Source organism: Oncorhynchus keta, unplaced genomic scaffold (assembly GCF_023373465.1).
Source record: "Oncorhynchus keta strain PuntledgeMale-10-30-2019 unplaced genomic scaffold, Oket_V2 Un_scaffold_7763_pilon_pilon, whole genome shotgun sequence".
In the NCBI taxonomy this organism is placed as follows: Eukaryota; Metazoa; Chordata; class Actinopteri; order Salmoniformes; family Salmonidae; genus Oncorhynchus; species Oncorhynchus keta.
In genome coordinates this window covers 597,127-622,500 of record NW_026290998.1, presented here as the reverse complement: position 1 = coordinate 622,500, position 25,374 = coordinate 597,127, and the positions used below count along the sequence as shown (strand labels likewise).

General features: G+C 44.2%; 1 protein-coding gene and 2 long non-coding RNA genes across 7 annotated transcripts in view; 2 read left to right on the top strand and 1 right to left on the bottom strand.

The window, feature by feature from the left end:
* bicdl2 (BICD family like cargo adaptor 2) overlaps positions 1-24,268 on the top strand; it is a 25,493-nt gene extending 1,225 nt beyond the window's left edge. Inside the window, 11 exon segments of the mRNA XM_052517397.1 lie at positions 5,047-5,567; positions 7,429-7,644; positions 8,264-8,380; positions 8,547-8,705; positions 8,992-9,144; positions 12,459-12,533; positions 15,909-15,939; positions 15,942-15,990; positions 23,617-23,731; positions 24,091-24,167; positions 24,169-24,268. Of these exon segments, the coding sequence (XP_052373357.1) occupies positions 5,286-5,567; positions 7,429-7,644; positions 8,264-8,380; positions 8,547-8,705; positions 8,992-9,144; positions 12,459-12,533; positions 15,909-15,939; positions 15,942-15,990; positions 23,617-23,731; positions 24,091-24,167; positions 24,169-24,268 (1,374 nt within the window). The 5' untranslated portion in view covers positions 5,047-5,285.
* On the bottom strand, positions 12,543-15,900 carry LOC127929525 (uncharacterized). 4 transcript variants are annotated; one of them, XR_008135058.1, is made up of 4 exons: positions 15,419-15,900; positions 14,989-15,119; positions 14,803-14,922; positions 12,543-14,462 (listed from the first exon to the last, which is right to left on the bottom strand). It is a non-coding gene; the product is annotated as an uncharacterized LOC127929525 (long non-coding RNA). The 4 variants fall into 4 exon arrangements; XR_008135056.1 differs by lacking the exon at positions 12,543-14,462 and adding an exon at positions 14,490-14,706; XR_008135057.1 differs by lacking the exon at positions 12,543-14,462 and adding an exon at positions 14,490-14,706 and having other exon boundaries at positions 14,863-14,922.
* On the top strand, positions 16,401-20,379 carry LOC127929526 (uncharacterized). 2 transcript variants are annotated; one of them, XR_008135062.1, is made up of 4 exons: positions 16,401-16,579; positions 16,887-17,054; positions 18,335-18,780; positions 20,211-20,379. It is a non-coding gene; the product is annotated as an uncharacterized LOC127929526 (long non-coding RNA). The 2 variants fall into 2 exon arrangements; XR_008135061.1 differs by lacking the exon at positions 16,887-17,054 and having other exon boundaries at positions 18,277-18,780.
* Positions 24,269-25,374: the final 1,106 nt, after the last annotated feature.

The window sequence follows — 25,374 nt, the reverse complement described above, 5'->3', positions numbered from 1 at the left end:
GTGTGGTGTTAACGGTTGTTAGTGTGTGGTGTTAATGGTTAGTGTGTGGTGTTAATGGTTAGTGTGTGGTGTTAATGGTTAGTGTGTGGTGTTAATGGTTAGTGTGTGGTGTTAATGGTTAGTGTGTGGTGTTAAAGGTTAGTGTGTGGTGTTAATGGTTAGTGTGTGGTGTTAATGGTTAGTGTGTGGTGTTAATGGTTAGTGTTTGGTGTTAATGGTTAGTGTTTGGTGTTAATGGTTAGTGTGTGGTGTTAATGGTTAGTGTGTGGTGTTAATGGTTAGTGTGTGGTGTTAATGGTTAGTGTGTGGTGTTAATGGTTAGTGTGTGGTGTTAATGGTTAGTGTGTGGTGTTAATGGTTAGTGTGTGGTGTTAAAGGTTAGTGTGTGGTGTTAATGGTTAGTGTGTGGTGTTAATGGTTAGTGTGTGGTGTTAATGGTTAGTGTGTGGTGTTAATGGTTAGTGTTTGGTGTTAATGGTTAGTGTGTGGTGTTAATGGTTAGTGTGTGGTGTTAATGGTTAGTGTTTGGTGTTAATGGTTAGTGTTTGGTGTTAATGGTTAGTGTTTGGTGTTAATGGTTAGTGTGTGGTGTTAATGGTTAGTGTGTGGTGTTAATGGTTAGTGTTTGGTGTTAATGGTTAGTGTGTGGTGTTAATGGTTAGTGTGTGGTGTTAATGGTTAGTGTGTGGTGTTAATGGTTAGTGTGTGGTGTTAATGGTTAGTGTGTGGTGTTAATGGTTAGTGTGTGGTGTTAATGGTTAGTGTGTGGTGTTAATGGTTAGTGTGTGGTGTTAATGGTTAGTGTGTGGTGTTAACGGTTAGTGTGTGGTGTTAATGGTTAGTGTGTGGTGTTAATGGTTAGTGTGTGGTGTTAATGGTTAGTGTGTGGTGTTAACGGTTAGTGTGTGGTGTTAATGGTTAGTGTGTGGTGTTAATGGTTAGTGTGTGGTGTTAATGGTTAGTGTGTGGTGTTAATGGTTAGTGTGTGGTGTTAATGGTTAGTGTGTGGTGTTAATGGTTAGTGTGTGGTGTTAATGGTTAGTGTGTGGTGTTAATGGTTAGTGTGTGGTGTTAACGGTTAGTGTGTGTGTGTAGAGGACAGTACAGTTCTCTCTGTTCCATACGGTCTGTTTATGCAACCCAAACCAGCTTTTAGAGAAGGGTATCGGTGTGACTGTGAAATGGGGAGGTGGAAAGGGTAATACCACTGAAACTGCTATTTATAGTAATGTAGTAGTATAGTGGTAGTATTGTAGTAGTATAGTGGTAGTAATGCAACAGTATAGTGGTAGTAGTATAATAGTATAGTGTCAGCATAGTAGTATAGTGGTAGTATTGTAGTAGTATAATAGTATAGTGTCAGCATAGTAGTATAGTGGTAGTATTGTAGTAGTATAATAGTATAGTGTCAGCATAGCAGTATAGTGGTAGTATTGTAGTAGTATAATAGTATAGTGTCAGCATAGTAGTACAGTGGTAGTATTGTAGTAGTATAATAGTATAGTGTCAGCATAGCAGTATAGTGGTAGTATTGTAGTTGTATAATAGTATAGTGTCAGCATAGTAGTATAGTGGTAGTATTGTAGTAGTATAATAGTATAGTGTCAGCATAGCAGTATAGTGGTAGTATTGTAGTAGTATAATAGTATAGTGTCAGCATAGTAGTATAGTGGTAGTATTGTAGTAGTATAATAGTATAGTGTCAGCATAGCAGTATAGTGGTAGTATTGTAGTAGTATAATAGTATAGTGTCAGCATAGTAGTATAGTGGTAGTATTGTAGTAGTATAATAGTATAGTGTCAGCATAGCAGTATAGTGGTAGTATTGTAGTAGTATAATAGTATAGTGTCAGCATAGTAGTACAGTGGTAGTATTGTAGTAGTATAATAGTATAGTGTCAGCATAGCAGTATAGTGGTAGTATTGTAGTTGTATAATAGTATAGTGTCAGCATAGTAGTATAGTGGTAGTATTGTAGTAGTATAATAGTATAGTGTCAGCATAGCAGTATAGTGGTAGTATTGTAGTAGTATAATAGTATAGTGTCAGCATAGTAGTATAGTGGTAGTATTGTAGTAGTATAATAGTATAGTGTCAGCATAGCAGTATAGTGGTAGTATTGTAGTAGTATAATAGTATAGTGTCAGCATAGTAGTATAGCGATGTGTTGTAGTATAGTGGTAGCGTTGTAGTATAGTGGTAGTATTGTAGTAGTATAGTGGTAGTAGTATAATAGTATAGTGTCAGCATAGTAGTATAGTGATGTGTTGTAGTATAGTGGTAGTGTTGTAGTATAGTGGTAGTATTGTTGTAGTATAGTGGTAGTAGTATAATAGTATAGTGTCAGCATAGTAGTATAGCGATGTGTTGTAGTATAGTGGTAGTGTTGTAGTATAGTGGTAGTATTGTAGTAGTATAGTGGTAGTAGTATAATAGTATAGTGTCAGCATAGTAGTATAGTGGTAGTATTGTAGTAGTATAATAGTATAGTGTCACCATAGTAGTATAGTGGTAGTATTGTAGTAGTATAATAGTATAGTGTCAGCATAGTAGTACAGTGGTAGTATTGTAGTAGTATAATAGTATAGTGTCAGCATAGCAGTATAGTGGTAGTATTGTAGTAGTATAATAGTATAGTGTCACCATAGTAGTATAGTGGTAGTATTGTAGTAGTATAATAGTATCGTGCCAGCATAGTAGTATAGTGGTAGTATTGCAGCAGTATAGTGGTAGTAGTATAATAGTATCGTGCCAGCATAGTAGTATAGTGGTAGTATTGCAGCAGTATAGTGGTAGTAGTATAATAGTATCGTGTCAGCATAGTAGTATAGTGGTAGTATTGCAGCAGTATAGTGGTAGTAGTATAATAGTATCGTGCCAGCACAGTAGTATAGCGATGTGTTGTAGTATAGTGGTAGTGCTGTAGTATAGTGGTAGTGTTGTGGTATAGTGGTAGTGTTGTAGTATAGTGGTAGTGTTGTAGTATAGTGGTAGTGCTGTAGTATAGTGGTAGTGTTGTAGTATAGTGGTAGTGCTGTAGTATAGTGGCAGTGTTGTGGTATAGTGGCAGTGCTGTAGTATAGTGGTAGTGTTGTAGTAGTGTAGTATAGTGGTAGTGGTGTAGTATAGTGGCAGTGTTGTAGTATAGTGGCAGTGTTGTAGTATAGTGGTAGTGCTGTAGTATAGTGGTAGTGTTGTAGTAGTGTAGTATAGTGGTAGTGGTGTAGTATAGTGGCAGTGTTGTAGTATAGTGGTAGTGCTGTAGTATAGTGGTAGTGCTGTAGTATAGTGGTAGTGCTGTAGTATAGTGGCAGTGCTGTAGTATAGTGGCAGTGCAGTAGTATAGTGGCAGTGTTGTAGTATTGTAGTATAGAGGTAGTGTTGTAGTATAGTGGTAGCGTTGTAGTATAGTGGCAGAGCTGTGGTATAGTGGCAGTGCTGTAGTATAGTGGTAGTGTTGTAGTATTGTAGCATAGTGGTAGTGTTGTAGTATAGTGGTAGTTCTGTAGTATTGTAGCATAGTGGTAGTGTTGTAGTATAGTGGCAGTGTTGTAGTATAGCAGTAGTGTAGTAGTATAGTGGTAGTGTTGTAGCATAGTGGTAGTGCTGTAGTATAGTGGTAGTGTTGTGGTATAGTGGTAGTGTTGTAGTATAGTGGCAGTGTTGTGGTATAGTGGTAGTGTTGTAGTATAGTGGCAGTGTTGTTGTATAGTGGTAGTGTTGTAGTATAGTGGTAGTGCTGTAGTATAGCGGTAGTGCTGTAGTATAGTGGTAGTGTTGTAGTATAGTGGTAGTGTTGTAGTATAGTGGTAGTGCTGTAGTATAGTGGTAGTGTTGTAGTATAGTGGTAGTGCTGTAGTATAGTGGTAGTGCTGTAGTATAGTGGTAGTGCTGTAGTATAGTGGTATTGCTGTAGTATAATGGAGGGATGTAGTATAGTGGTAGTGTTGTAGTATAGTGGTAGTGCTGTAGTATAGTGGTAGTGTTGTGGTATAGTGGTAGTGCTGTAGTATAGTGGTAGTGCTGTAGTATAGTGGCAGTGTTGTGGTATAGTGGTAGTGTTGTAGTATAGTGGCAGTGTTGTTGTATAGTGGTAGTGTTGTAGTATAGTGGTAGTGCTGTAGTATAGCGGTAGTGCTGTAGTATAGTGGTAGTGTTGTAGTATAGTGGTAGTGTTGTAGTATAGTGGTAGTGTTGTAGTATAGTGGCAGTGTTGTTGTATAGTGGTAGTGTTGTAGTATAGTGGTAGTGCTGTAGTATAGCGGTAGTGCTGTAGTATAGTGGTAGTGTTGTAGTATAGTGGTAGTGTTGTAGTATAGTGGTAGTGTTGTAGTATAGTGGTAGTGCTGTAGTATAGTGGTAGTGTTGTAGTATAGTGGTAGTGCTGTAGTATAGTGGTAGTGCTGTCGTATAGTGGTAGTGCTGTAGTATAGTGGTAGTGGTGTAGTATAGTGGTAGTGCTGTAGTATAGTGGTAGTGTTGTAGTTTATTGGTAGTGTTGTGGTATCGTGGCAGTGTTGTAGTATAGTGGTAGTATTGTGGTATAGTGGTAGTATCCCAGTATTATGGCTGTAGTATTTTAGGATAGTGGTAGTATTGTAGTAGAATAGTGGTAGTATTGTAGTTTATTAGCAGTAGTATTATAATATAGTGGTGGCAATGTAGTAGAATAGTGGCAGTACCGTAGTATAGTGGTAGCAGGGAGTAGTATTGTGATCATATTGTAGTATACTGTTAGTATTGCAGCAGTATAGTGTAAATAGTGTAGTATAGTGGTAGTTTCGTGGTAGTATAGCGGTAGTATTGTGGTAATATTGTATTATAGTGGTAGTATAGGGGTAGTATTGTATTAAGTAAATGTAATAACGTCTTACAATTCATATCATCACCATTCATCCAATCAGCTTTCACATCATCACCATTCATCCAATCAGCTTTCACATCATCACCATTTAACCAATCAGCTTTCACGTCATCACCATTCAGCCAATCATCTTTCACATCATCACCATTCAGCCAATCAGGGACTGTTTCTGTTTGTTTTAGTTTCAGAGAGCCAACCAATCCAGGGGGGCCTTCACCTCTCCACCCTATCCCAGACCAGATCAGACCAGTCCAGATCAGAACCAGACCCAGACCAGAACGAAACCAGTTCAAACCAGACCAGACCAGACCAGTCCCGATCAAGTTGTTCAAGGTGTAACGGACTGAGAGATGAGGGGTAGGGCTCTCTGACCCCTGACACTAACAAGGTGGTGTAACCTCCAACCCCTGTGGCTCCTCCGATGTTCTCCAGAAAGGACAGCCTTCCCTCCCCCAGCTTGGAAGACTCCTTCTTCCCCCTCTCCTCCACCTCCTCCCATTCTCTCTCTCTCGCTTATCCCTCCTCCTCTTCCTCCTCATGCTGCCAGGGTGGGAGTGGCTCCATGGGGAAGGCGGGGTTAAAGGCAGAGCTGGAGGCAGGTCTAGAGACAGATCTGATCCTGGCTGCTGAGTTGGGCCAGGCTCTGTTGGAGAGGAATGAAGAGCTGGCCGAGGCACTGACACAGAGAGACAGACATGTAGAGGTGAGACAACTGACAGAGAGACTGACAGACAGGTAGAGGCGAGACAACTGACAGAGAGACAGACATGTAGAGGTGAGACAACTGGCAGAGAGACAGACAGGTAGAGGAGAGACAACTGGCAGAGAGACAGACAGGTAGAGGAGAGACAACTGACACAGACAGGTAGAGGAGAGACAACTGACAGAGAGACAGACAGAATGGTAGTGGAGAGACAACTGACACAGACAGGTAGATGAGAGACAACTGACACAGAGAGACAGACAGGTAGATGAGAGACAACTGACACAGAGAGACAGACAGGTAGAAGTGAGACATCTGACAGAGAGCAGATAACTGACACAGACAGGTAGAGGAGAGATAACTGACACAGACAGGTAGAGGAGAGATAACTGACAGAGACAGGTAGAGGAGAGATAACTGACAGAGAGCAGATAACTGACACAGACAGGTAGAGGAGAGATAACTGACACAGAGAGACAGATAACTGACACAGACAGGTAGAGGAGAGATAACTGACACAGACAGGTAGAGGGGTGATAACTGACACAGACAGGTAGAGGAGAGACAACTGACACAGACAGGTAGAGGAGAGACAACTGACACAGAGAGACAGACAGCTAAGAGAGAACCAGTTTTTTAGGAGCAACGATGTATAGATGTAGTGTTTTTTGTGGTTGTGTGTGTATGTGTGTGCATGTGTGTGTGTGCGTGTGTGTGGTTGTGTGTGTATGTGTGTGCATGTGTGTGTGTGCGTGTGTGTGGTTGTGTGTGTATGTGTGTGTGTGTGTGTGTGGTTGTGTGTGTGTGTGTGTGGATGTGTGTGTGTGCGTGTGTGGTTGTGTGTGTATGTGTGTGCGTGTGTGTGGTTGTGTGTGTATGTGTGTGTGTGCGTGTGTGGTTGTGTGTGCGTGTGTGGTTGTGTGTGTGTGTGTGCGTGTGTGGTTGTGTGTGTGTGGTTGTGTGTGTGGTTGTGTGTATGTGTGTGCATGTGTGTGGTTGTGTGTGTGGTTGTGTGTGTATGTGTGTGGTTGTGTGTGTGTATGTGTGTGGTTGTGTGTGTGGTTGTGTGTGTGTGGTTGTGTGTGTGTGGTTGTGTGTGTGTGGTTGTGGTTGTGTGTGTGTGGTTGTGTGTGTATGTGTGTGCATGTGTGTGTGTGCGTGTGTGTGTGGTTGTGTGTGTATGTGTGTGCATGTGTGTGTGTGCGTGTGTGTGGTTGTGTGTGTATGTGTGTGCATGTGTGTGTGTGTGTGTGCGTGTGTGTGGTTGTGTGTGTATGTGTGTGTGTGCGTGTGTGGTTGTGTGTGTATGTGTGTGCATGTGTGTGTGTGCGTGTGGTTGTGTGTGTATGTGTGTGCGTGTGTGTGGTTGTGTGTGTATGTGTGTGTGTGCGTGTGTGGTTGTGTGTGCGTGTGTGGTTGTGTGTGTGTGTGTGTGCGTGTGTGGTTGTGTGTGTGTGGTTGTGTGTGTGGTTGTGTGTATGTGTGTGCATGTGTGTGGTTGTGTGTGTGGTTGTGTGTGTATGTGTGTGGTTGTGTGTGTGTGTGTGTGTGGTTGTGTGTGTGGGTGTGTGTGTGTGGTTGTGTGTGTGTGGTTGTGTGTGTGTGGTTGTGGTTGTGTGTGTGTGGTTGTGTGTGGTTGTGTGTGTGTGGTTGTGTGTGGTTGTGTGTGTGTGGTTGTGTGTGTGTGGTTGTGTGGTTGTGTGTGTGGTTGTGTGTGTGTGGTTGTGTGTGTGGTTGTGTGTGTGTGGTTGTGTGTGGTTGTGTGTGTGTGGTTGTGTGTGGTTGTGTGTGTGTGGTTGTGTGTGTGTGGTTGTGTGTGTGGTTGTGTGTGGTTGTGTGTGTGTGGTTGTGTGTGTGTCAGGTCCTGCAGCAGGAGAAGCATGTTCTCCGGAGGAGATTGGAGGTATGTGAACTGTCGTCACAACAGAGAGAGGCGGAGCTAACCTCCGAACTCTCCTCCTTACTGGCCGAGCTGGACCGACATCACAGCCGGGGGCAGGGCCAGAAGCGGGAGGAGAACACACAGCTGACTGAGCTGGCCAATCACAACCACCGCCTGGTGGAAGAGTTGGCAGAGGTACAGACAAACACACACATAGATGAGTTCCAGGCTGACTACATTGTAGACGCCTGCTAGATCTCAACTCCCAGAAAGGTGTTTAACCAGGGTGGCCAGATCCAGTGGAATAGTCGACGGTCGTCCAGGTCACAAGGACATTGGGAGATGTCTTCAAAAGCTTCATGCTGTGGCGGGGCACACAATTGGTTGATGCAATGCAACTTCTTCAATGTAGTCAGACAGGAACTCGACCACGGTCTGTGGAATGGAATGTAGACCAGCCAGCTGAATCAACCACACCTACATTAGTCACACGTCAGACAGACAACACAATACAACTCGTTCTCGCCTCTCCTCCCTCTCTCCCTCCCTGTCCTCCTCTCCTCCCTCCCTCCCCTTCCGCTCCTCCCCCTCCCTCCCTGTCCTCCCCCTCCCTCCCTCCCCCTCCGCTCCTCCCTCTCTCCCTCCCTGTCCTCCTCTCCTCCCTCCTCTCCTCCCTCCTCTCCTCCCTCCCTCCCCCTCCGCTCCTCCCTCTCTCCCTCCCTGTCCTCCTCTCCTCCCTCCTCTCCCCCCTCCCTCCCCCTCCGCTCCTCCCCCTCCCTCCCTGTCCTCCCCCTCCCCATCCTGTTCTCCCCAGGCGGTGTCAGTAGAACACTCATTGCGTGTGGAACTCCGTTCACTCCGAGAAGAGATGGAAGACTCCTCCCTCAGCAAAACCATTAGTTCAACACAACTAGACAACACACAAGCAGAGGTACACACACACACACACACACACACACACACACACACACACACACACACACACACACACACACACACACACACACACACACACACACACACACACACACACACACACACACACACACACACACACACACACACACACACTCCTCCCTCTCTCCTCTCCTCTTCAGAACAGGGTGTTGAAGGAGAGGCTGGGTAATATGGAGGAACAGTTGAGGCTGTGGCAGGAGGACTGTGATAGGCTGAGAGGAGAGAGGGAGAGGCAGAGAGACACACTGACAGATCTACAGACCAATCTGAGAGAGAGAAGACCAGGTGAGAACACAGGGGTGGGTCTTGGAGGGACTGGGTTGATTGCTTAATTTGGATGTAGGTGGAGGGACATTGGGGATAGAGACAGGGAGTAGGTGGGGGGAACTAACCCTGCTAACCCAAGCCTGTGTGTGTGTGTGTGTGTGTGTGTGTGTGTGTGTGTGTGTGTGTGTGTGTGTGTGTGTGTGTGTGTGTGTGTGTGTGTGTGTGTGTGTGTGTGTGTGTGTGTGTGTGTGTGTGTGTGTGTGTGTGTGAGTGCGTGCGTGCGTGTGTGTGTGTGTGTGTGTGTGTGTGTGTGTGTAGTTGGAGCAGGAACAGAGTGTGGTGTTTGAGTTGCGGACACTAAGCCGTTCTCTAGAGCGGAGAGTCCAGAGGCTGGAAGAGGACACCAGTCTGGACAACACACATACTCGCACACACCCTCTGTCCCTGCTCAGTGAGATACAGCAGACTCAGGTACTCACACACACCCTCTGCCCCTGCTCAGTGAGATACAGCAGACTCAGGTACTCACACACACCCTCTGCCCCTGCTCAGTGAGATACAGCAGACTCAGGTACTCACAAAGCCTCTGTCCCTGCTCAGTGAGATACAGCAGACTCAGGTACTCACACACACCCTCTGCCCCTGCTCAGTGAGATACAGCAGACTCAGGTACTCACAAAGCCTCTGTCCCTGCTCAGTGAGATACAGCAGACTCAGGTACTCACACACCCTCTGCCCCTGCTCAGTGAGATACAGCAGACTCAGGTACCCACAAAGCCTCTGTCCCTGCTCAGTGAGATACAGCAGACTCAGGTACTCACACACCCTCTGTCCCTGCTCAGTGAGATACAGCAGACTCAGGTACTCACAAAGTCTCTGTCCCTGCTCAGTGAGATACAGCAGACTCAGGTACTCACACACCCTCTGCCCCTGCTCAGCGAGATACAGCAGACTCAGGTACTCACACACCCTCTGTCCCTGCTCAGCGAGATACAGCAGACTCAGGTACTCACACACCCTCTGTCCCTGCTCAGCGAGATACAGCAGACTCAGGTACTCACAAACCCTCTGTCCCTGCTCAGCGAGATACAGCAGACTCAGGTACTCACACACACCCTCTGTCCCTGCTCAGCGAGATATAGCAGACTCAGGTACTCACACACACCCTCTGTCCCTGCTCAGCGAGATACAGCAGACTCAGGTACTCACACACACCCTCTGTCCCTGCTCAGTGAGATACAGCAGACTCAGGTACTCACACACCCTCTAGCCCTGCTCAGTGAGATACAGTAAAATCAGGTACTCACACACCCTCTGTCCCTGCTCAGTGAGATATAGCAGACTCAGGTACTCACACACACCCTCTGTCCCTGCTCAGTGAGATACAGCAGACTCAGGTACTCACACACACCCTCTGTCCCTGCTCAGTGAGATATAGCAGACTCAGGTACTCACACACCCTCTAGCCCTGCTCAGTGAGATACAGCAGACTCAGGTACTCACACACACCCTCTGTCCCTGCTCAGCGAGATACAGCAGACTCAGGTACTCACACACACCCTCTGTCCCTGCTCAGTGAGATACAGCAGACTCAGGTACTCACACACACCCTCTGTCCCTGCTCAGCGAGATACAGCAGACTCAGGTACTCACAAACCCTCTGGCCCTGCTCAGTGAGATACAGTAGACTCGGGTACTCACACACCCTCTAGCCCTGCTCAGTGAGATACAGCAGACTCAGGTACTCACACACACCCTCTGTCCCTGCTCAGTGAGATATAGCAGACTCAGGTACTCACACCCTCTGTCCCTGCTCAGTGAGATACAGCAGACTCAGGTACTCACACACCCTCTAGCCCTGCTCAGTGAGATACAGCAGACTCAGGTACTCACACACCAGTGGAGCTGCTGAGGAAGGACGGCTCGTAATAATGTCTGGAACGGAGCAAATGGAATGGCATCGAAACCATGGAGACCATGTATTTGACACCATTCAACTGATTCGGCTCCAGACAATTCCACAAGCCTGTCCTCCCCAATTAAGGTGCCACCAACCTCCTTTGGCACACACACTAAAACACCAACAGCCTGTTTTCTGTACCGTTTTTAAAGACTGGAAAGCAGTGCAGTAATGCAGTGCTATATCACAGTTCACTGTAACAGTCTTTTAAAGGTTATTTATCGTTGAGCACAGCTAGGATGGAATCCCTGACCCCTCTATAGCACAGCTAGGATGGAATCCCAGACCCCTCTATAGCACAGCTAGGATGGAATCCCAGACCCCTCTATAGCACAGCTAGGATGGAATCCCTGACCCTTCTATAGCACAGCTAGGATGGAATCCCTGACCCCTCTATAGCACAGCTAGGATGGAATCCCAGACCCCTCTATAGCACAGCTAGGATGGAATCCCAGACCCCTCTATAGCACAGCTAGGATGGAATCCCAGACCCCTCTATAGCACAGCTAGGATGGAATCTCAGACCCCTCTATAGCACAGCTAGGATGGAATCCCAGACTCCTCTATAGCACAGCTAGGATGGAATCCCAGACCCCTCTATAGCACAGCTAGGATGGAATCCCAGACCCCTCTATAGCACAGCTAGGATGGAATCTCAAATTTTGGAATCTCTTATTTTGTACTGTTGTTGCTATGACAGTCTGTATTGTTGTTGCTATGGCAGTGTGTCTTGTTGTTATGACAGTGTGTGTTGTTGTTATGACAGTGTGTCTTGTTGTTATGACAGTGTGTCTTGTTGTTATGACAGTGTGTGTAGTTGATATGACAGTGTGTGTAGTTGTTATGACAGTGTGTCTTGTTGTTATGACAGTGTGTGTTGTTGTTATGACAGTGTGTGTTGTTGTTGTTATGACAGTGTGTCTTGTTGTTATGACAGTGTGTCTTGTTGTTATGACAGTGTGTCTTGTTGTTATGACAGTGTGTGTAGTTGATATGACAGTGTGTGTAGTTGATATGACAATGTGTGTTGTTGTTATGACAGTGTGTCTTGTTGTTATGACAGTGTGTGTAGTTGATATGACAGTGTGTGTTGTTGCTATGACAGTGTGTGTTGTTGTTATGACAGTGTGTGTTGTTGCTATGACAGTGTGTGTTGTTGTTATGACAGTGTGTGTAGTTGATATGACAGTGTGTGTTGTTGTTATGACAGTGTGTGTTGTTGTTATGACAGTGTGTGTTGTTGTTATGACAGTGTGTGTTGTTGTTATGACAGTGTGTGTTGTTGTTATGACAGTGTGTGTTGTTGTTATGACAGTGTGTGTTGTTGTTGTTATGACAGTGTGTGTTGTTGTTATGACAGTGTGTGTTGTTGCTATGACAGTGTGTGTTGTTGTTGTTATGACAGTGTGTCTTGTTGTTATGACAGTGTGTGTTGTTGCTATGACAGTGTGTGTTGTTGTTGTTATGACAGTGTGTCTTGTTGTTATGACAGTGTGTATTGTTGTTTCTATGACAGTGTGTCTTGTTGTTATGATAGTGTGTGTAGTTGATATGACAATGTGTGTTGTTACTATGCCAGTGTGTGTTGTTGTTATGACAGTGTGTGTTGTTGCTATGACAGTGTGTGTTGTTGCTATGACAGTGTTTGTTGTTGTTATGACAGTGTGTGTTGTTGCTATGACAGTGTGTGTTGTTGCTATGACAGTGTTTGTTGTTGTTATGACAGTGTGTGTTGTTGTTATGACAGTGTGTGTAGTTGCTATGACAGTGTGTGTTGTTGCTATGACAGTGCGTTGTTGCTATGACAATGTGTCTTGTTGTCCAGGCTACAGAGACACTGTTGGCCCACTCTACCATCCTACAAGACAAAGACCAGGAGATAGACACACTGAGAGAAAAGGTGAGTTAATACACACACATGTAAAGGACATCACTCTGCTTGTATATCGAGTACCACTTCCTCCTCTTTCGGCTCATGCCTTACACACCGCCCTCCTTGACAACATTCCAACGGATTGAGACTCCCAAAAGCTACCTCTTGCTATGTGGATATATACTAAGGTATTGGAAATTGTTTTAAAAAGGTCCTATCAGGGATAATTTTGCTATTTGATTTTGAAGACCACTACATGGAGCAACAGATAGTACTCCTAAAGGAAGTTTATTCTGTCTGTCCTTTATCAGAGCGATATAAGAAAGATCAGAAAACATTTTTTTTTTTTAGATGTATTTAACCCCTAATTTTTTGTTACTAAAGTCTCAATATATACTGTACTTCCATTAGTTCTTTCAACTGGTACCTGGGGACATTCAGGCCTGTGGGCATCCTAGAGCAAAACAACCAAAATGTACGTGTTTGTGAGAGTCTCACGTTTCCACAGTAGTTAATATTTTAGTAGTTTTGTAGGACAAACCGTTCAGAAGCTAAAAACAATTTTGTGAGAAGACCAATTTTCGGTCTGACAACCACCCCTCTAACTCTGACAACCACCCCTCTAACTCTGACAACCACCCCTCTAACTCTGTCACCTTTCACCACAGATGTCTCATGGTCTGACAGACATCGCTCTAGCTCTTTCACCACAGATGTCTCATGGTCTGACAGACATCGCTCTAGCTATTTCACCACAGATGTCTCATGGTCTGACAGACATTGCTCTAGCTCTTTCACCACAGATGTCTCATGGTCTGACAGACATCGCTCTAGCTCTGTCACCTTTCACCACAGATGGGATGTCTCATGGTCTGACAGACATTGCTCTAGCTCTTTCACCACAGATGTCTCATGGTCTGACAGACATCGCTCTAGCTCTGTCACCTTTCACCACAGATGGGATGTCTCATGGTCTGACAGACATTGCTCTAGCTCTTTCACCACAGATGTCTCATGGTCTGACAGACATCGCTCTAGCTATTTCACCACAGATGCAGAAGTGTGACATAGGCGGATATGGTGGATTGAGTCACATCCAATGAAAAAGAACAGATACTGTGTCTATCTTAAATTGAAAGATTTTAATGCAGATTTTATTTATTATACTAATTAGATTTCCGAGGACATCGACCTTAAGGGATTAATGGAAGCTTCTCTAATGTCAAACATGGAAAGTGTGGTGTACCACAGGGCAGCTCTCTAGGCCCTCTACTATTTTCTATTTTTACCAATGATCTGCCACTGGCATTAAAAAAAGCATGTGGGTCCATGTATGCTGATGATGCCACTAAGCACAAACCAGATGGGATGGCATATCGCTGCAGAATGCTGTGGTATCCATGCTGTTTAAGTGTGCCTTGATGGACTGTCGTTTATCTTTGCTTATTTAAGCTTATTTAAGTGTGTAATGCTGTCATCATGGCAAAGGGTGGCTACTTTGAAGAATCTCAAATACAAATGATGTTTTTATGTGTTTAACACTTTTATGGTTACTACCTGATTCCATATGTGTTATTTCATAGTGTTGACGTCTTCGCTATTATTCTACAATGTAGAAAATAGTACAAAAATTAAAAAAGAAAAACACTTGAATGTGTGTCCAAACTTGGACTGGCACTGTATGTAAATTGTAGTCTTGTGTCTGTAATGTATTTTTAGTTTAATGTTGGAGCCAGGTAAGACTCGCTGTCGCCATTGGCGACAACTAATGAGGATCCTAATAAATCAAATAAAAAACACACTAACCTCCAACACAACTCTCTCAAACACACTAACCTCTCTCTAATCTCTCTCTAACACACTAACCTCTCTCTAATCTCTCTCTAACACACTAACCTCTCTCTAATCTCTCTCTAACACACTAACCTCTCTCTAATCTCTCTCTAACACACTAACCTCTCTCTAACCTCTCTCTAACACTAACCTCTCTCTAACCTCTCTCTAACACACTAACCTCTCTCAAACCTCTCTCTAACACACTAATCTCTCTCTAACACACTAACCTCTCTCTAACCTCTCTTTAACACACAAACCTCTCTCTAACCTCTCTCTAACACTAACCTCTCTCTAACCTCTCTCTAACACACTAACCTCTCTCTAACCTCTCTCTAAGACACTAACCTCTCTCTAACACACTAACCTCTCTCTAACACTAACCTCTCTCTAACCTCTCTCTAACACACTAACCTCTCTCTAACCTCTCTCTAACACACTAATCTCTCTCTAACACACTAACCTCTCTCTAATCTCTCTCTAACACACTAACCTCTCTCTAACCTCTCTCTAACACACTAACCTCTCTCTAATCTCTCTCTAACACACTAACCTCTCTCTAATCTCTCTCTAACACACTAACCTCTCTCTAACACACTAACCTCTCTCTAACACAAACCTCTCTCTAACCTCTCTCTAACACACTAACCTCTCTCTAATCTCTCTCTAACACACTAACCTCTCTCTAATCTCTCTCTAACACACTAACCTCTCTCTAATCTCTCTCTAACACACTAACCTCTCTCTAATCTCTCTCTAACACACTAACCTCTCTCTAACCTCTCTCTAACACACTAACCTCTCTCTAACACACTAACCTCTCTCTAACACTAACCTCTCTCTAACCTCTCTCTAACACACTAACCTCTCTCTAACCTCTCTCTAACACACTAACCTCTCTCTAACACACTAACCTCTCTCTAACACTAACCTCTCTCTAACCTCTCTCTAACACACTAACCTCTCTCAAACCTCTCTCTAACACACTAATCTCTCTCTAACACACTAACCTCTCTCTAACCTCTCTTTAACACACAAACCTCTCTCTAACCTCTCTCTAACACTAACCTCTCTCTAACCTCTCTCTAACACACAAACCTCTCTCTAACCTCTCTCTAACACACTAACCTCTCTCTAACACACTAACCTCTCTCTAACACACTAACTTCTCTCTAACACACTAACCTCTCTCTAACACACTAACCTCTAACACACTAACCTCTCTCTAACACACAGTTCTCTCTGTAACACACTAACCTCTCTCTAACTTATAACCTCTCTCTAACCTCTCTCTAACCTCTAACCTCTCTCTAACCTCTCTCTAACACACTAACCTCTCTCTAAACTCTCTCTAACACACAAACATCTCTCTAACCTCTCACTAGCTCTCTCTTATCTCTCTCTAACACACTAACCTCTCTCAAACCTCTCTCTAACACACTAACCTCTCTCTAACCTCTCTAACCTCTCTCTAACACACTAACCTCTCTCTAACCCCTCTCTAACCTCTCTCTAACCTCTCTCTAAGACACTAACCTCTCTCTAACCTCTCTCTCTTGTTCTCCTCAGCTATGCTCCAGAGAGGCGGAGCTTGATTCTCTGAGGAGGAGCTACAGCCATTCAGGAGCTGTCAAGGAAAACCCAGCTACAGGTACACCCGTATGCACTCAGACACACACACACACACACACACACACACACACACACACACACACACACACACACACACACACACACACACACACACACACACACACACACACACACACACACACACACACACACACACACACACACACACACACACACACACACACACACAGATCATTTTGTTGATGTGAGCCATTACCAGCCTTTAAAAGCACTTCATGTCTACAGATGTGAGTGCTACGGGTCAGTAGTCCTTTGGGCAGGTTACCTTGGTGTTCTTGGGCACAGGGTTGGTATTACAGACTCAGACAGGGACAGGTTGGTATTACAGACTCAGACAGGGACAGGTTGGTACTACAGACAGGGACAGGTTGGTATTACAGACTCAGACAGGGACAGGTTGCTACTACAGACTCAGACAGGGACAGGTTTGTACTACAGACAGGGACAGGTTGGTACTACAGACTCAGACAGGGACAGGTTTGTATTACAGACTCAGACAGGGACAGGTTGGTACTACAGACAGGGACAGGTTGGTACTACAGACTTAGACAGGGACAGGTTGGTACTACAGACTCAGACAGGGACAGGTTGGTACTACAGACTCAAACAGGGACAGGTTGGTACTACAGACTCAGACAGGGACAGGTTGGTACTACAGACTCAGACAGGGACAGGTTGGTACTACAGACTTAGACAGGGACAGGTTGGTACTACAGACTCAGACAGGGACAGGTTGGTACTACAGACAGGGACAGGTTGGTACTACAGACTCAGATAGGGACAGGTTTGTATTACAGACTCAGACAGGGACAGGTTGGTACTACAGACAGGGACAGGTTGGTACTACAGACTTAGACAGGGACAGGTTGGTACGACAGACTCAGACAGGGACAGGTTGGTATTACAGACTCAGACAGGGACAGGTTGGTACTGCAGACTCAGACAGGGACAGGTTGGTACTACAGACTCAGACAGGGACAGGTTGGTACTGCAGACTCAGACAGGGACAGGTTGGTACTACAGACAGGGACAGGTTGGTACTACAGACTCAGACAGGGACAGGTTGGTACAACAGACTCAGACAGGGACAGGTTGGTATTACAGACTCAGACAGGGACAGGTTGGTACTGCAGACAGGGACAGGTTGGTATTACAGACTCAGACAGGGACAGGTTGGTACTACAGACTCAGACAGGGACAGGTTGGTACTGCAGACAGGGACAGGTTGGTATTACAGACTCAGACAGGGACAGGTTGGTATTACAGACTCAGACAGGGACAGGTTGGTACTACAGAATCAGACAGGGACAGGTTGGTACTACAGACTCAGACAGGGACAGGTTGGTACTACAGAATCAGACAGGGACAGGTTGGTACTGCAGACTCAGACAGGGACAGGTTTGTACTACAGAAAGGGACAGGTTGGTATTACAGAATCAGACAGGGACAGGTTGGTATTACAGACTCAGACAGGGACAGGTTGGTACTACAGAATCAGACAGGGACAGGTTGGTACTGCAGACTCAGACAGGGACAGGTTTGTACTACAGACAGGGACAGGTTGGTACTACAGACTCAGGCAGGGACAGGTTGGTACTACAGAATCAGACAGGGACAGGTTGGTACTACAGAATCAGACAGGGACAGGTTGGTATTACAGACTCAGACAGGGACAGGTTGGTACTACAGACTCAGACAGGGACAGGTTTGTACTACAGACAGGGACAGGGACAGGTTGGTACTACAGACAGGGACAGGTTGGTACTACAGACTCAGACAGGGACAGGTTGGTACTACAGACTCAAACAGGGACAGGTTGGTACTACAGAATCAGACAGGGACAGGTTGGTACTACAGACTCAGACAGGGACAGGTTGGTACTACAGACTCAAACAGGGACAGGTTGGTACTACAGACTCAAACAGGGACAGGTTGGTACTACATAATCAGACAGGGACAGGTTGGTACTACAGACTCAGACAGGGACAGGTTGGTACTACAGACAGGGACAGGTTGGTATTACAGACTCAGACAGGGACAGGTTGGTACTACAGACAGGGACAGGGACAGGTTGGTACTACAGACAGGGACAGGTTGGTACTACAGACTCAGACAGGGACAGGTTGGTACTACAGACAGGGACAGGTTGGTACTACAGACTCAGACAGGGACAGGTTTGTATTACAGACTCAGACAGGGACAGGTTGGTACTACAGACAGGGACAGGTTGGTACTACAGACTTAGACAGGGACAGGTTGGTACGACAGACTCAGACAGGGACAGGTTGGTATTACAGACTCAGACAGGGACAGGTTGGTACTGCAGACTCAGACAGGGACAGGTTGGTACTACAGACTCAGACAGGGACAGGTTGGTACTGCAGACTCAGACAGGGACAGGTTGGTACTACAGACAGGGACAGGTTGGTACTACAGACTTAGACAGGGACAGGTTGGTACTACAGACTCAGACAGGGACAGGTTGGTATTACAGACTCAGACAGGGACAGGTTGGTATTACAGACTCAGACAGGGACAGGTTGGTACTGCAGACAGGGACAGGTTGGTATTACAGACTCAGACAGGGACAGGTTGGTACTACAGACTCAGACAGGGACAGGTTGGTACTGCAGACAGGGACAGGTTGGTATTACAGACTCAGACAGGGACAGGTTGGTATTACAGACTCAGACAGGGACAGGTTGGTACTACAGAATCAGACAGGGACAGGTTGGTACTACAGACTCAGACAGGGACAGGTTGGTACTACAGAATCAGACAGGGACAGGTTGGTACTGCAGACTCAGACAGGGACAGGTTTGTACTACAGACAGGGACAGGTTGGTATTACAGAATCAGACAGGGACAGGTTGGTATTACAGACTCAGACAGGGACAGGTTGGTACTACAGAATCAGACAGGGACAGGTTGGTACTGCAGACTCAGACAGGGACAGGTTTGTACTACAGACAGGGACAGGTTGGTACTACAGAATCAGACAGGGACAGGTTGGTACTACAGAATCAGACAGGGACTGGTTGGTATTACAGACTCAGACAGGGACAGGTTGGTACTACAGACTCAGACAGGGACAGGTTGGTACTACAGACAGGGACAGGGACAGGTTGGTACTACAGACAGGGACAGGTTGGTACTACAGACTCAGACAGGGACAGGTTGGTACTACAGACTCAAACAGGGACAGGTTGGTACTACAGAATCAGACAGGGACAGGTTGGTACTACAGACTCAGACAGGGACAGGTTGGTACTACAGACTCAAACAGGGACAGGTTGGTACTACAGACTCAAACAGGGACAGGTTGGTACTACAGAATCAGACAGGGACAGGTTGGTACTACAGACTCAGACAGGGACAGGTTGGTACTATAGACAGGGACAGGTTGGTATTACAGACTCAGACAGGGACAGGTTGGTACTACAGACAGGGACAGGTTGATATTACAGAATCAGACAGGGACAGGTTGGTATTACAGACTCAGACAGGGACAGGTTGGTACTACAGACAGGGACAGGTTGGTATTACAGACTCAGACAGGGACAGGTTGGTACTACAGACAGGGACAGGTTGGTATTACAGAATCAGACAGGGACAGGTTGGTATTACAGACTCAGACAGGGACAGGTTGGTACTACAGACAGGGACAGGTTGGTATTACAGACTCAGACAGGGACAGGTTGGTATTACAGACTCAGACAGGGACAGGTTGGTACTACAGACTCAGACAGGGACAGGTTGGTACTACAGAATCAGACAGGGACAGGTTGGTACTACAGACTCAGACAGGGACAGGTTGGTACTACAGACAGGGACAGGTTGGTATTACAGACTCAGACAGGGACAGGTTGGTACTACAGACAGGGGCAGGTTGGTATTACAGAATCAGACAGGGACAGGTTGGTATTACAGACTCAGACAGGGACAGGTTGGTACTACAGACAGGGACAGGTTGGTATTACAGACTCAGACAGGGACAGGTTGGTACTACAGACAGGGACAGGTTGGTATTACAGAATCAGACAGGGACAGGTTGGTATTACAGACTCAGACAGGGACAGGTTGGTACTACAGACAGGGACAGGTTGGTATTACAGACTCAGACAGGGACAGGTTGGTATTACAGACTCAGACAGGGACAGGTTGGTACTACAGAATCAGACAGGGACAGGTTGGTACTACAGACTCACACAGGGACAGGTTGGTACTACAGACTCACACAGGGACAGGTTGGTACTACAGACAGGGACAGGTTGAAAATGTCAGTGAAGACACCTGCCAGATGGTCAACGTGCTCTCGGTTCGCGTCCTGGTCATCCGTCTGGTTCTGTGGCCTTATGAACGTTGACGGTCCTCACATCGGCTACGGTGAGCGTGACAACACTGTCGTCTAGAATACACACAGCCTATTATTTACCTGACCTCCTCACGCCATTTGCACACACTGTATATAGACTTTCTTTTTTCTACTGTATTACGCTCTTCTACTCCATGTGTAACTCTGTGTTGTTGTTTGTGTTGCGCTGCTTTGCTTTATCTTGGCCAGGTCGCAGTTGTAAAATGAGAACTTGTTCTCAACTGGCCTACCAGGTTTAAATAATGGTTAAATAAAATAAAATACCGTAGGCCTACTGTAATCATATAGAACACATACTGTAGTCCTATTGTATTTCCTACTGTAATCATATAGAACACATACTGTAGTCCTATTGTATTTCCTACTGTAATCATATAGAACACATACTGTAGTCTATTGTATTTCCTACTGTAATCATATAGAACACATACTGTAGTCCTATTGTATTTCCTACTGTAATCATATAGAACACATACTGTAGTCCTATTGTAGTCATAAAACCCATGCTGTTGTCCTACTGTAATTATATAGAATGCATAATGTATTTCCTACTGTAATCATATAAAACACATACTGTAGTCCTATTGTAGTCATAAAACCCATGCTGTTGTCCTACTGTAATTATATAGAATGCATAATGTATTTCCTACTGTAATCATATAAAACACATACTGTAGTCCTATTGTAGTCATAAAACCCATGCTGTTGTCCTACTGTAATTATATAGAATGCATAATGTATTTCCTACTGTAATCATATAAAACACATACTGTAGTCCTATTGTAGTCATAAAACCCATGCTGTTGTCCTACTGTAATTATATAGAATGCATAATGTATTTCCTACTGTAATCATATACAACAAATACTGTAGGCCTACTGTAATCTTATAGAACACATACTGTAGGCCTACTGTAATCATATAAAACACATACTATAGTCCAATTGTATTTCCCACTGTAATAATTTAGAACACATACTGTAGTCCTACTGTATTTCCTACTGTAATCATGTAAAACACATACTGTAGTCCTACTGTAATCATGTAAAACACATACTGTAGGCATACTGTAATCATATAGAACACATACTGTAGTCCTACTGTAATCATGTAAAACACATACTGTAGGCATACTGTAATCATATAGAACACATACTGTAGTACTACTGTAATCATATAAACACATACTATAGTCCTACTGTAATCATATAGAACACATACTGTAGGCCTACTGTAATCATGTAAAACACATACTGTAGGCATACTGCAATCATATAGAACACATACTGTAGTACTACTGTAATCATATAAACACATACTGTAGTACTACTGTAATCATATAGAACACATACTGTAGGCCTACTGTAATCATATAAACACATACTATAGTCCTACTGTAATCATATAAACACATGCTATAGTCCTACTGTAATCATATAGAACACATACTATAGTCCTACTGTAATCATGTAAAACACATACTGTAGGCATACTGTAATCATATAGAACACATACTGTAGTACTACTGTAATCATATAAACACATACTATAGTCCTACTGTAATCATATAGAACACATACTGTAGGCCTACTGTAATCATATAAACACATACTATAGTCCTACTGTAATCATATAGAACACATACTGTAGTCCTACTGTAATCATTTAGAACACATATTGTAATCATATATAACACATACTGTAGACCTACTGTAATCATATAGAACACATACTGTAGTCCTACTGTAATCATGTAAAACACATACTGTAGGTCTACTGTAATCATATAGAACACATACTGTAGTCCTACTGTAATAATATTAACACATACTGTAGTCCTACTGTAATCATATATAACACATACTGTAGGTCTACTGTAATCATATAGAACACATACTGTAGTCCTACTGTAATAATATTAACACATACTGTAGTCCTACTGTAATCATATAGAACACATACTGTAGGCCTACTGTAATCATATAGAACACATACCGTAGTCCGAACTGTAATCATATAGAACACATACCGTAGTCCGAACTGTAATCATATAGAACACATACCGTAGTCCGAACTGTAATCTTCTAGAACACATACCGTAGTCCGAACTGTAATCTTCTAGAACACATACTGTAATCATATAGAACACATACCGTAGTCCGAACTGTAATCTTCTAGAACACATACTGTAATCATATAGAACACATACCGTAGTCCGAACTGTAATCTTCTAGAACACATACTGTAATCATATGAACACATACTGTAGGCCTACTGTAAGTCAGAGATATGAGACTAGAGACGATGAGGAACCGGTAGTGGCTCCAGACAGTGCTTTGAAAGGCTGGTTGATCTCCCCTCCAGGATGGAGAAGCTGTCTTGGTTACAGTATTCCAGTGGGGGATAGAGGTAGCACACAGGAGGACATTTGTCTCTGTTGTACAGGGATTCTAGTGGGGGGATATAGGTAGCACACAGGAGGACATTTGTCTCTGTTGTACAGGGATTCTAGTGGGGGATATAGGTAGCACACAGGAGGACATGTTTCTCTGCTGTACAGGGATTCTAGTGGGGGATATAGGTAGCACACAGGAGGACATTTGTCTCTGTTGTACAGGGATTCTAATGGGGGATATAGGTAGCACACAGGAGGACATGTTTCTCTGTTGTGATTTCCTTTGGAATTTCTAGCCAAATGTAAACTGTTCCTGTTTTGATTAATTTAATAGAGTGAGTTAGGTCTGCTCTATACCAAATGATCATACCCCCTGAGTCCCTTTCCTGTTTCACACCTGGTAGTGTGGTGGATGGGACTACCAGCTCTCTGTAACCTAGAGGGCAACCAGTGGGTCCATCTCCTCTATACCACCCACCTGGTAGTGTGGTGGATGGGACTACCAGCTCTCTGTAACCTAGAGGGCAACCAGTGGGTCCATCTCCTCTATACCACCCACCTGGTAGTGTGGTGGATGGGACTACCAGCTCTCTGTAACCTAGGGGGAAACCAGTGGGTTCGTCTCCTCTATACCAGGTTTCTTGTAGGATGACAATGTCTGTATTTCTTCAAAGTCCAGGTTCCTGCTCTTTAGGCCAAAGGCAGATGACCTCAGGCCTTGGAAATTCCAGAGTGAGATAGTGAAGGCTTTGTGTTCCATAAAGTGTCCAATGTTGTTGGTCGTGTGGTTTGGCCTCAGACCAAACATTTGGTTTTGAAGATCTCTCTCTCGCTCTCTCTGTGTGTGTGTGTAGCTCCCTGGAGAGCGAGGTGTGTACGGTGCGAGCGGAGAGAGACAGTCTGACCCAGCAGCTGCTGAACACCATTCAACACAAGGTGGTGCTGTCGCAGGAGGTTGACGCATGGCAGGTGGGTCTGGGGGGGTGACGCTGGGCTTGTTTTCTCAGACTGACAGTTACAGTACAAAGAAGAAAACATTTCAATTTACTATTTTATTTTATCGACCTCTCTTCCCCACTTTCAACCCCTTCTATCGCTCTCTCTCGCTCTCTCCCCTCCTTCTCACCCTCCCTCCCTCTCTCCTCCCTCTCTCTCTCCCTACCTCTCTCTCCCCCCTCCCTCTCGCTCTCTTCCCCCCCTCTCGGCTTCTCCCCCCCCACTCTCCCCTCCCCCTCCCCCTCTCGCTCTCTCCACTCCGCTCTCTCTCCTCTCCCCTCGCTCTCCCCCCTTCTCTCTCTCCCGCCCCCCCCCCTCTCTCTTTCTTTCAGGAGGACATGCGGCTGCTGATAAGTCAGCAGGTGCAACAGCAGGCAGAGGAGAAGAGAGAAAAAGGAACGAGAGAAAGAGAGCAAGAGGAAGGGGCTGCAGAGAAGCCGGTCCATGAGAGTCAGAGGAGAGAGAGGGAAAGGAGGATTCTTCTCTTCTCTCTTTAAAGGGGATGAATAGAGATGGAGGGACAGAGAAACGGAGGAAAGAGAGGACAGGTATTTGATGTAAATATTGAAATATAGATCACATGGTTAAACATTAAGATATTTAGTTTATACTGTAATGTTTTACACATTCGAAAGTCTCTCAGCCTATCACACAATGTTATGCAAATTAGTTCCTGTATGTGAGGATACTGGGGTAGTTTTTGATGAGGCGTTTGTGCAGCGGGTCAGTGCTGGTGTCTGTGTTCATCCAAATAAATTACAACTTGATTATTTTATGGGAAATCAGTGTCCTAGACTGTTTACGCTAGTCAACAAACTACATGCGCCTGTCGGTGGCCTTACAGGATCATTACAATACTATATCACGCCCATGTAATGTTGAGAATGTTCTACTGTGTATATTTAGAATGTTCTCCTGTGCATATTTAGAATGTTCTACTGTGTATATTTAGAATGTTCTACTGTGTATATTTAGAATGTTCTACTGTGTATATTTAGAATGTTCTACTGTGTATATTTAGAATGTTCTCCTGTGCATATTTAGAATGTTCTACTGTGTATATTTAGAATGTTCTACTGTGTATATTTAGAATGTTTTACTGTGTATATTTAGAATGTTCTACTGTGTATATTTAGAATGTTCTACTGTGTATATTTAGAATGTTCTACTGTGTATATTTAGAATGTTCTACTGTGTATATTTAGAATGTTCTACTGTGTATATTTAGAATGTATATACAGTGCCTTGCAAAATTATTCAGCCCTTTTTGGATTTATGACAACGAAATACAGTATATACATTCATGATACTATTGTGTGTATATACAGTATATTCATGATACTATTGTGTTTATATACAGTATATTCATGATACTATTATGTTTATATACAGTATATACATTCATGATACTATTGTGTGTATATACAGTATATCCATGATACTATTGTGTTTATATACAGTATATACATTCATGATACTATTGTGTGTATATACAGTATATCCATGATACTATTGTGTTTATATACAGTATATTCATGATACTATTGTGTTTATATACAGTATATACATGATACTATTGTGTTTATATACAGTATATTCATGATACTATTGTGTTT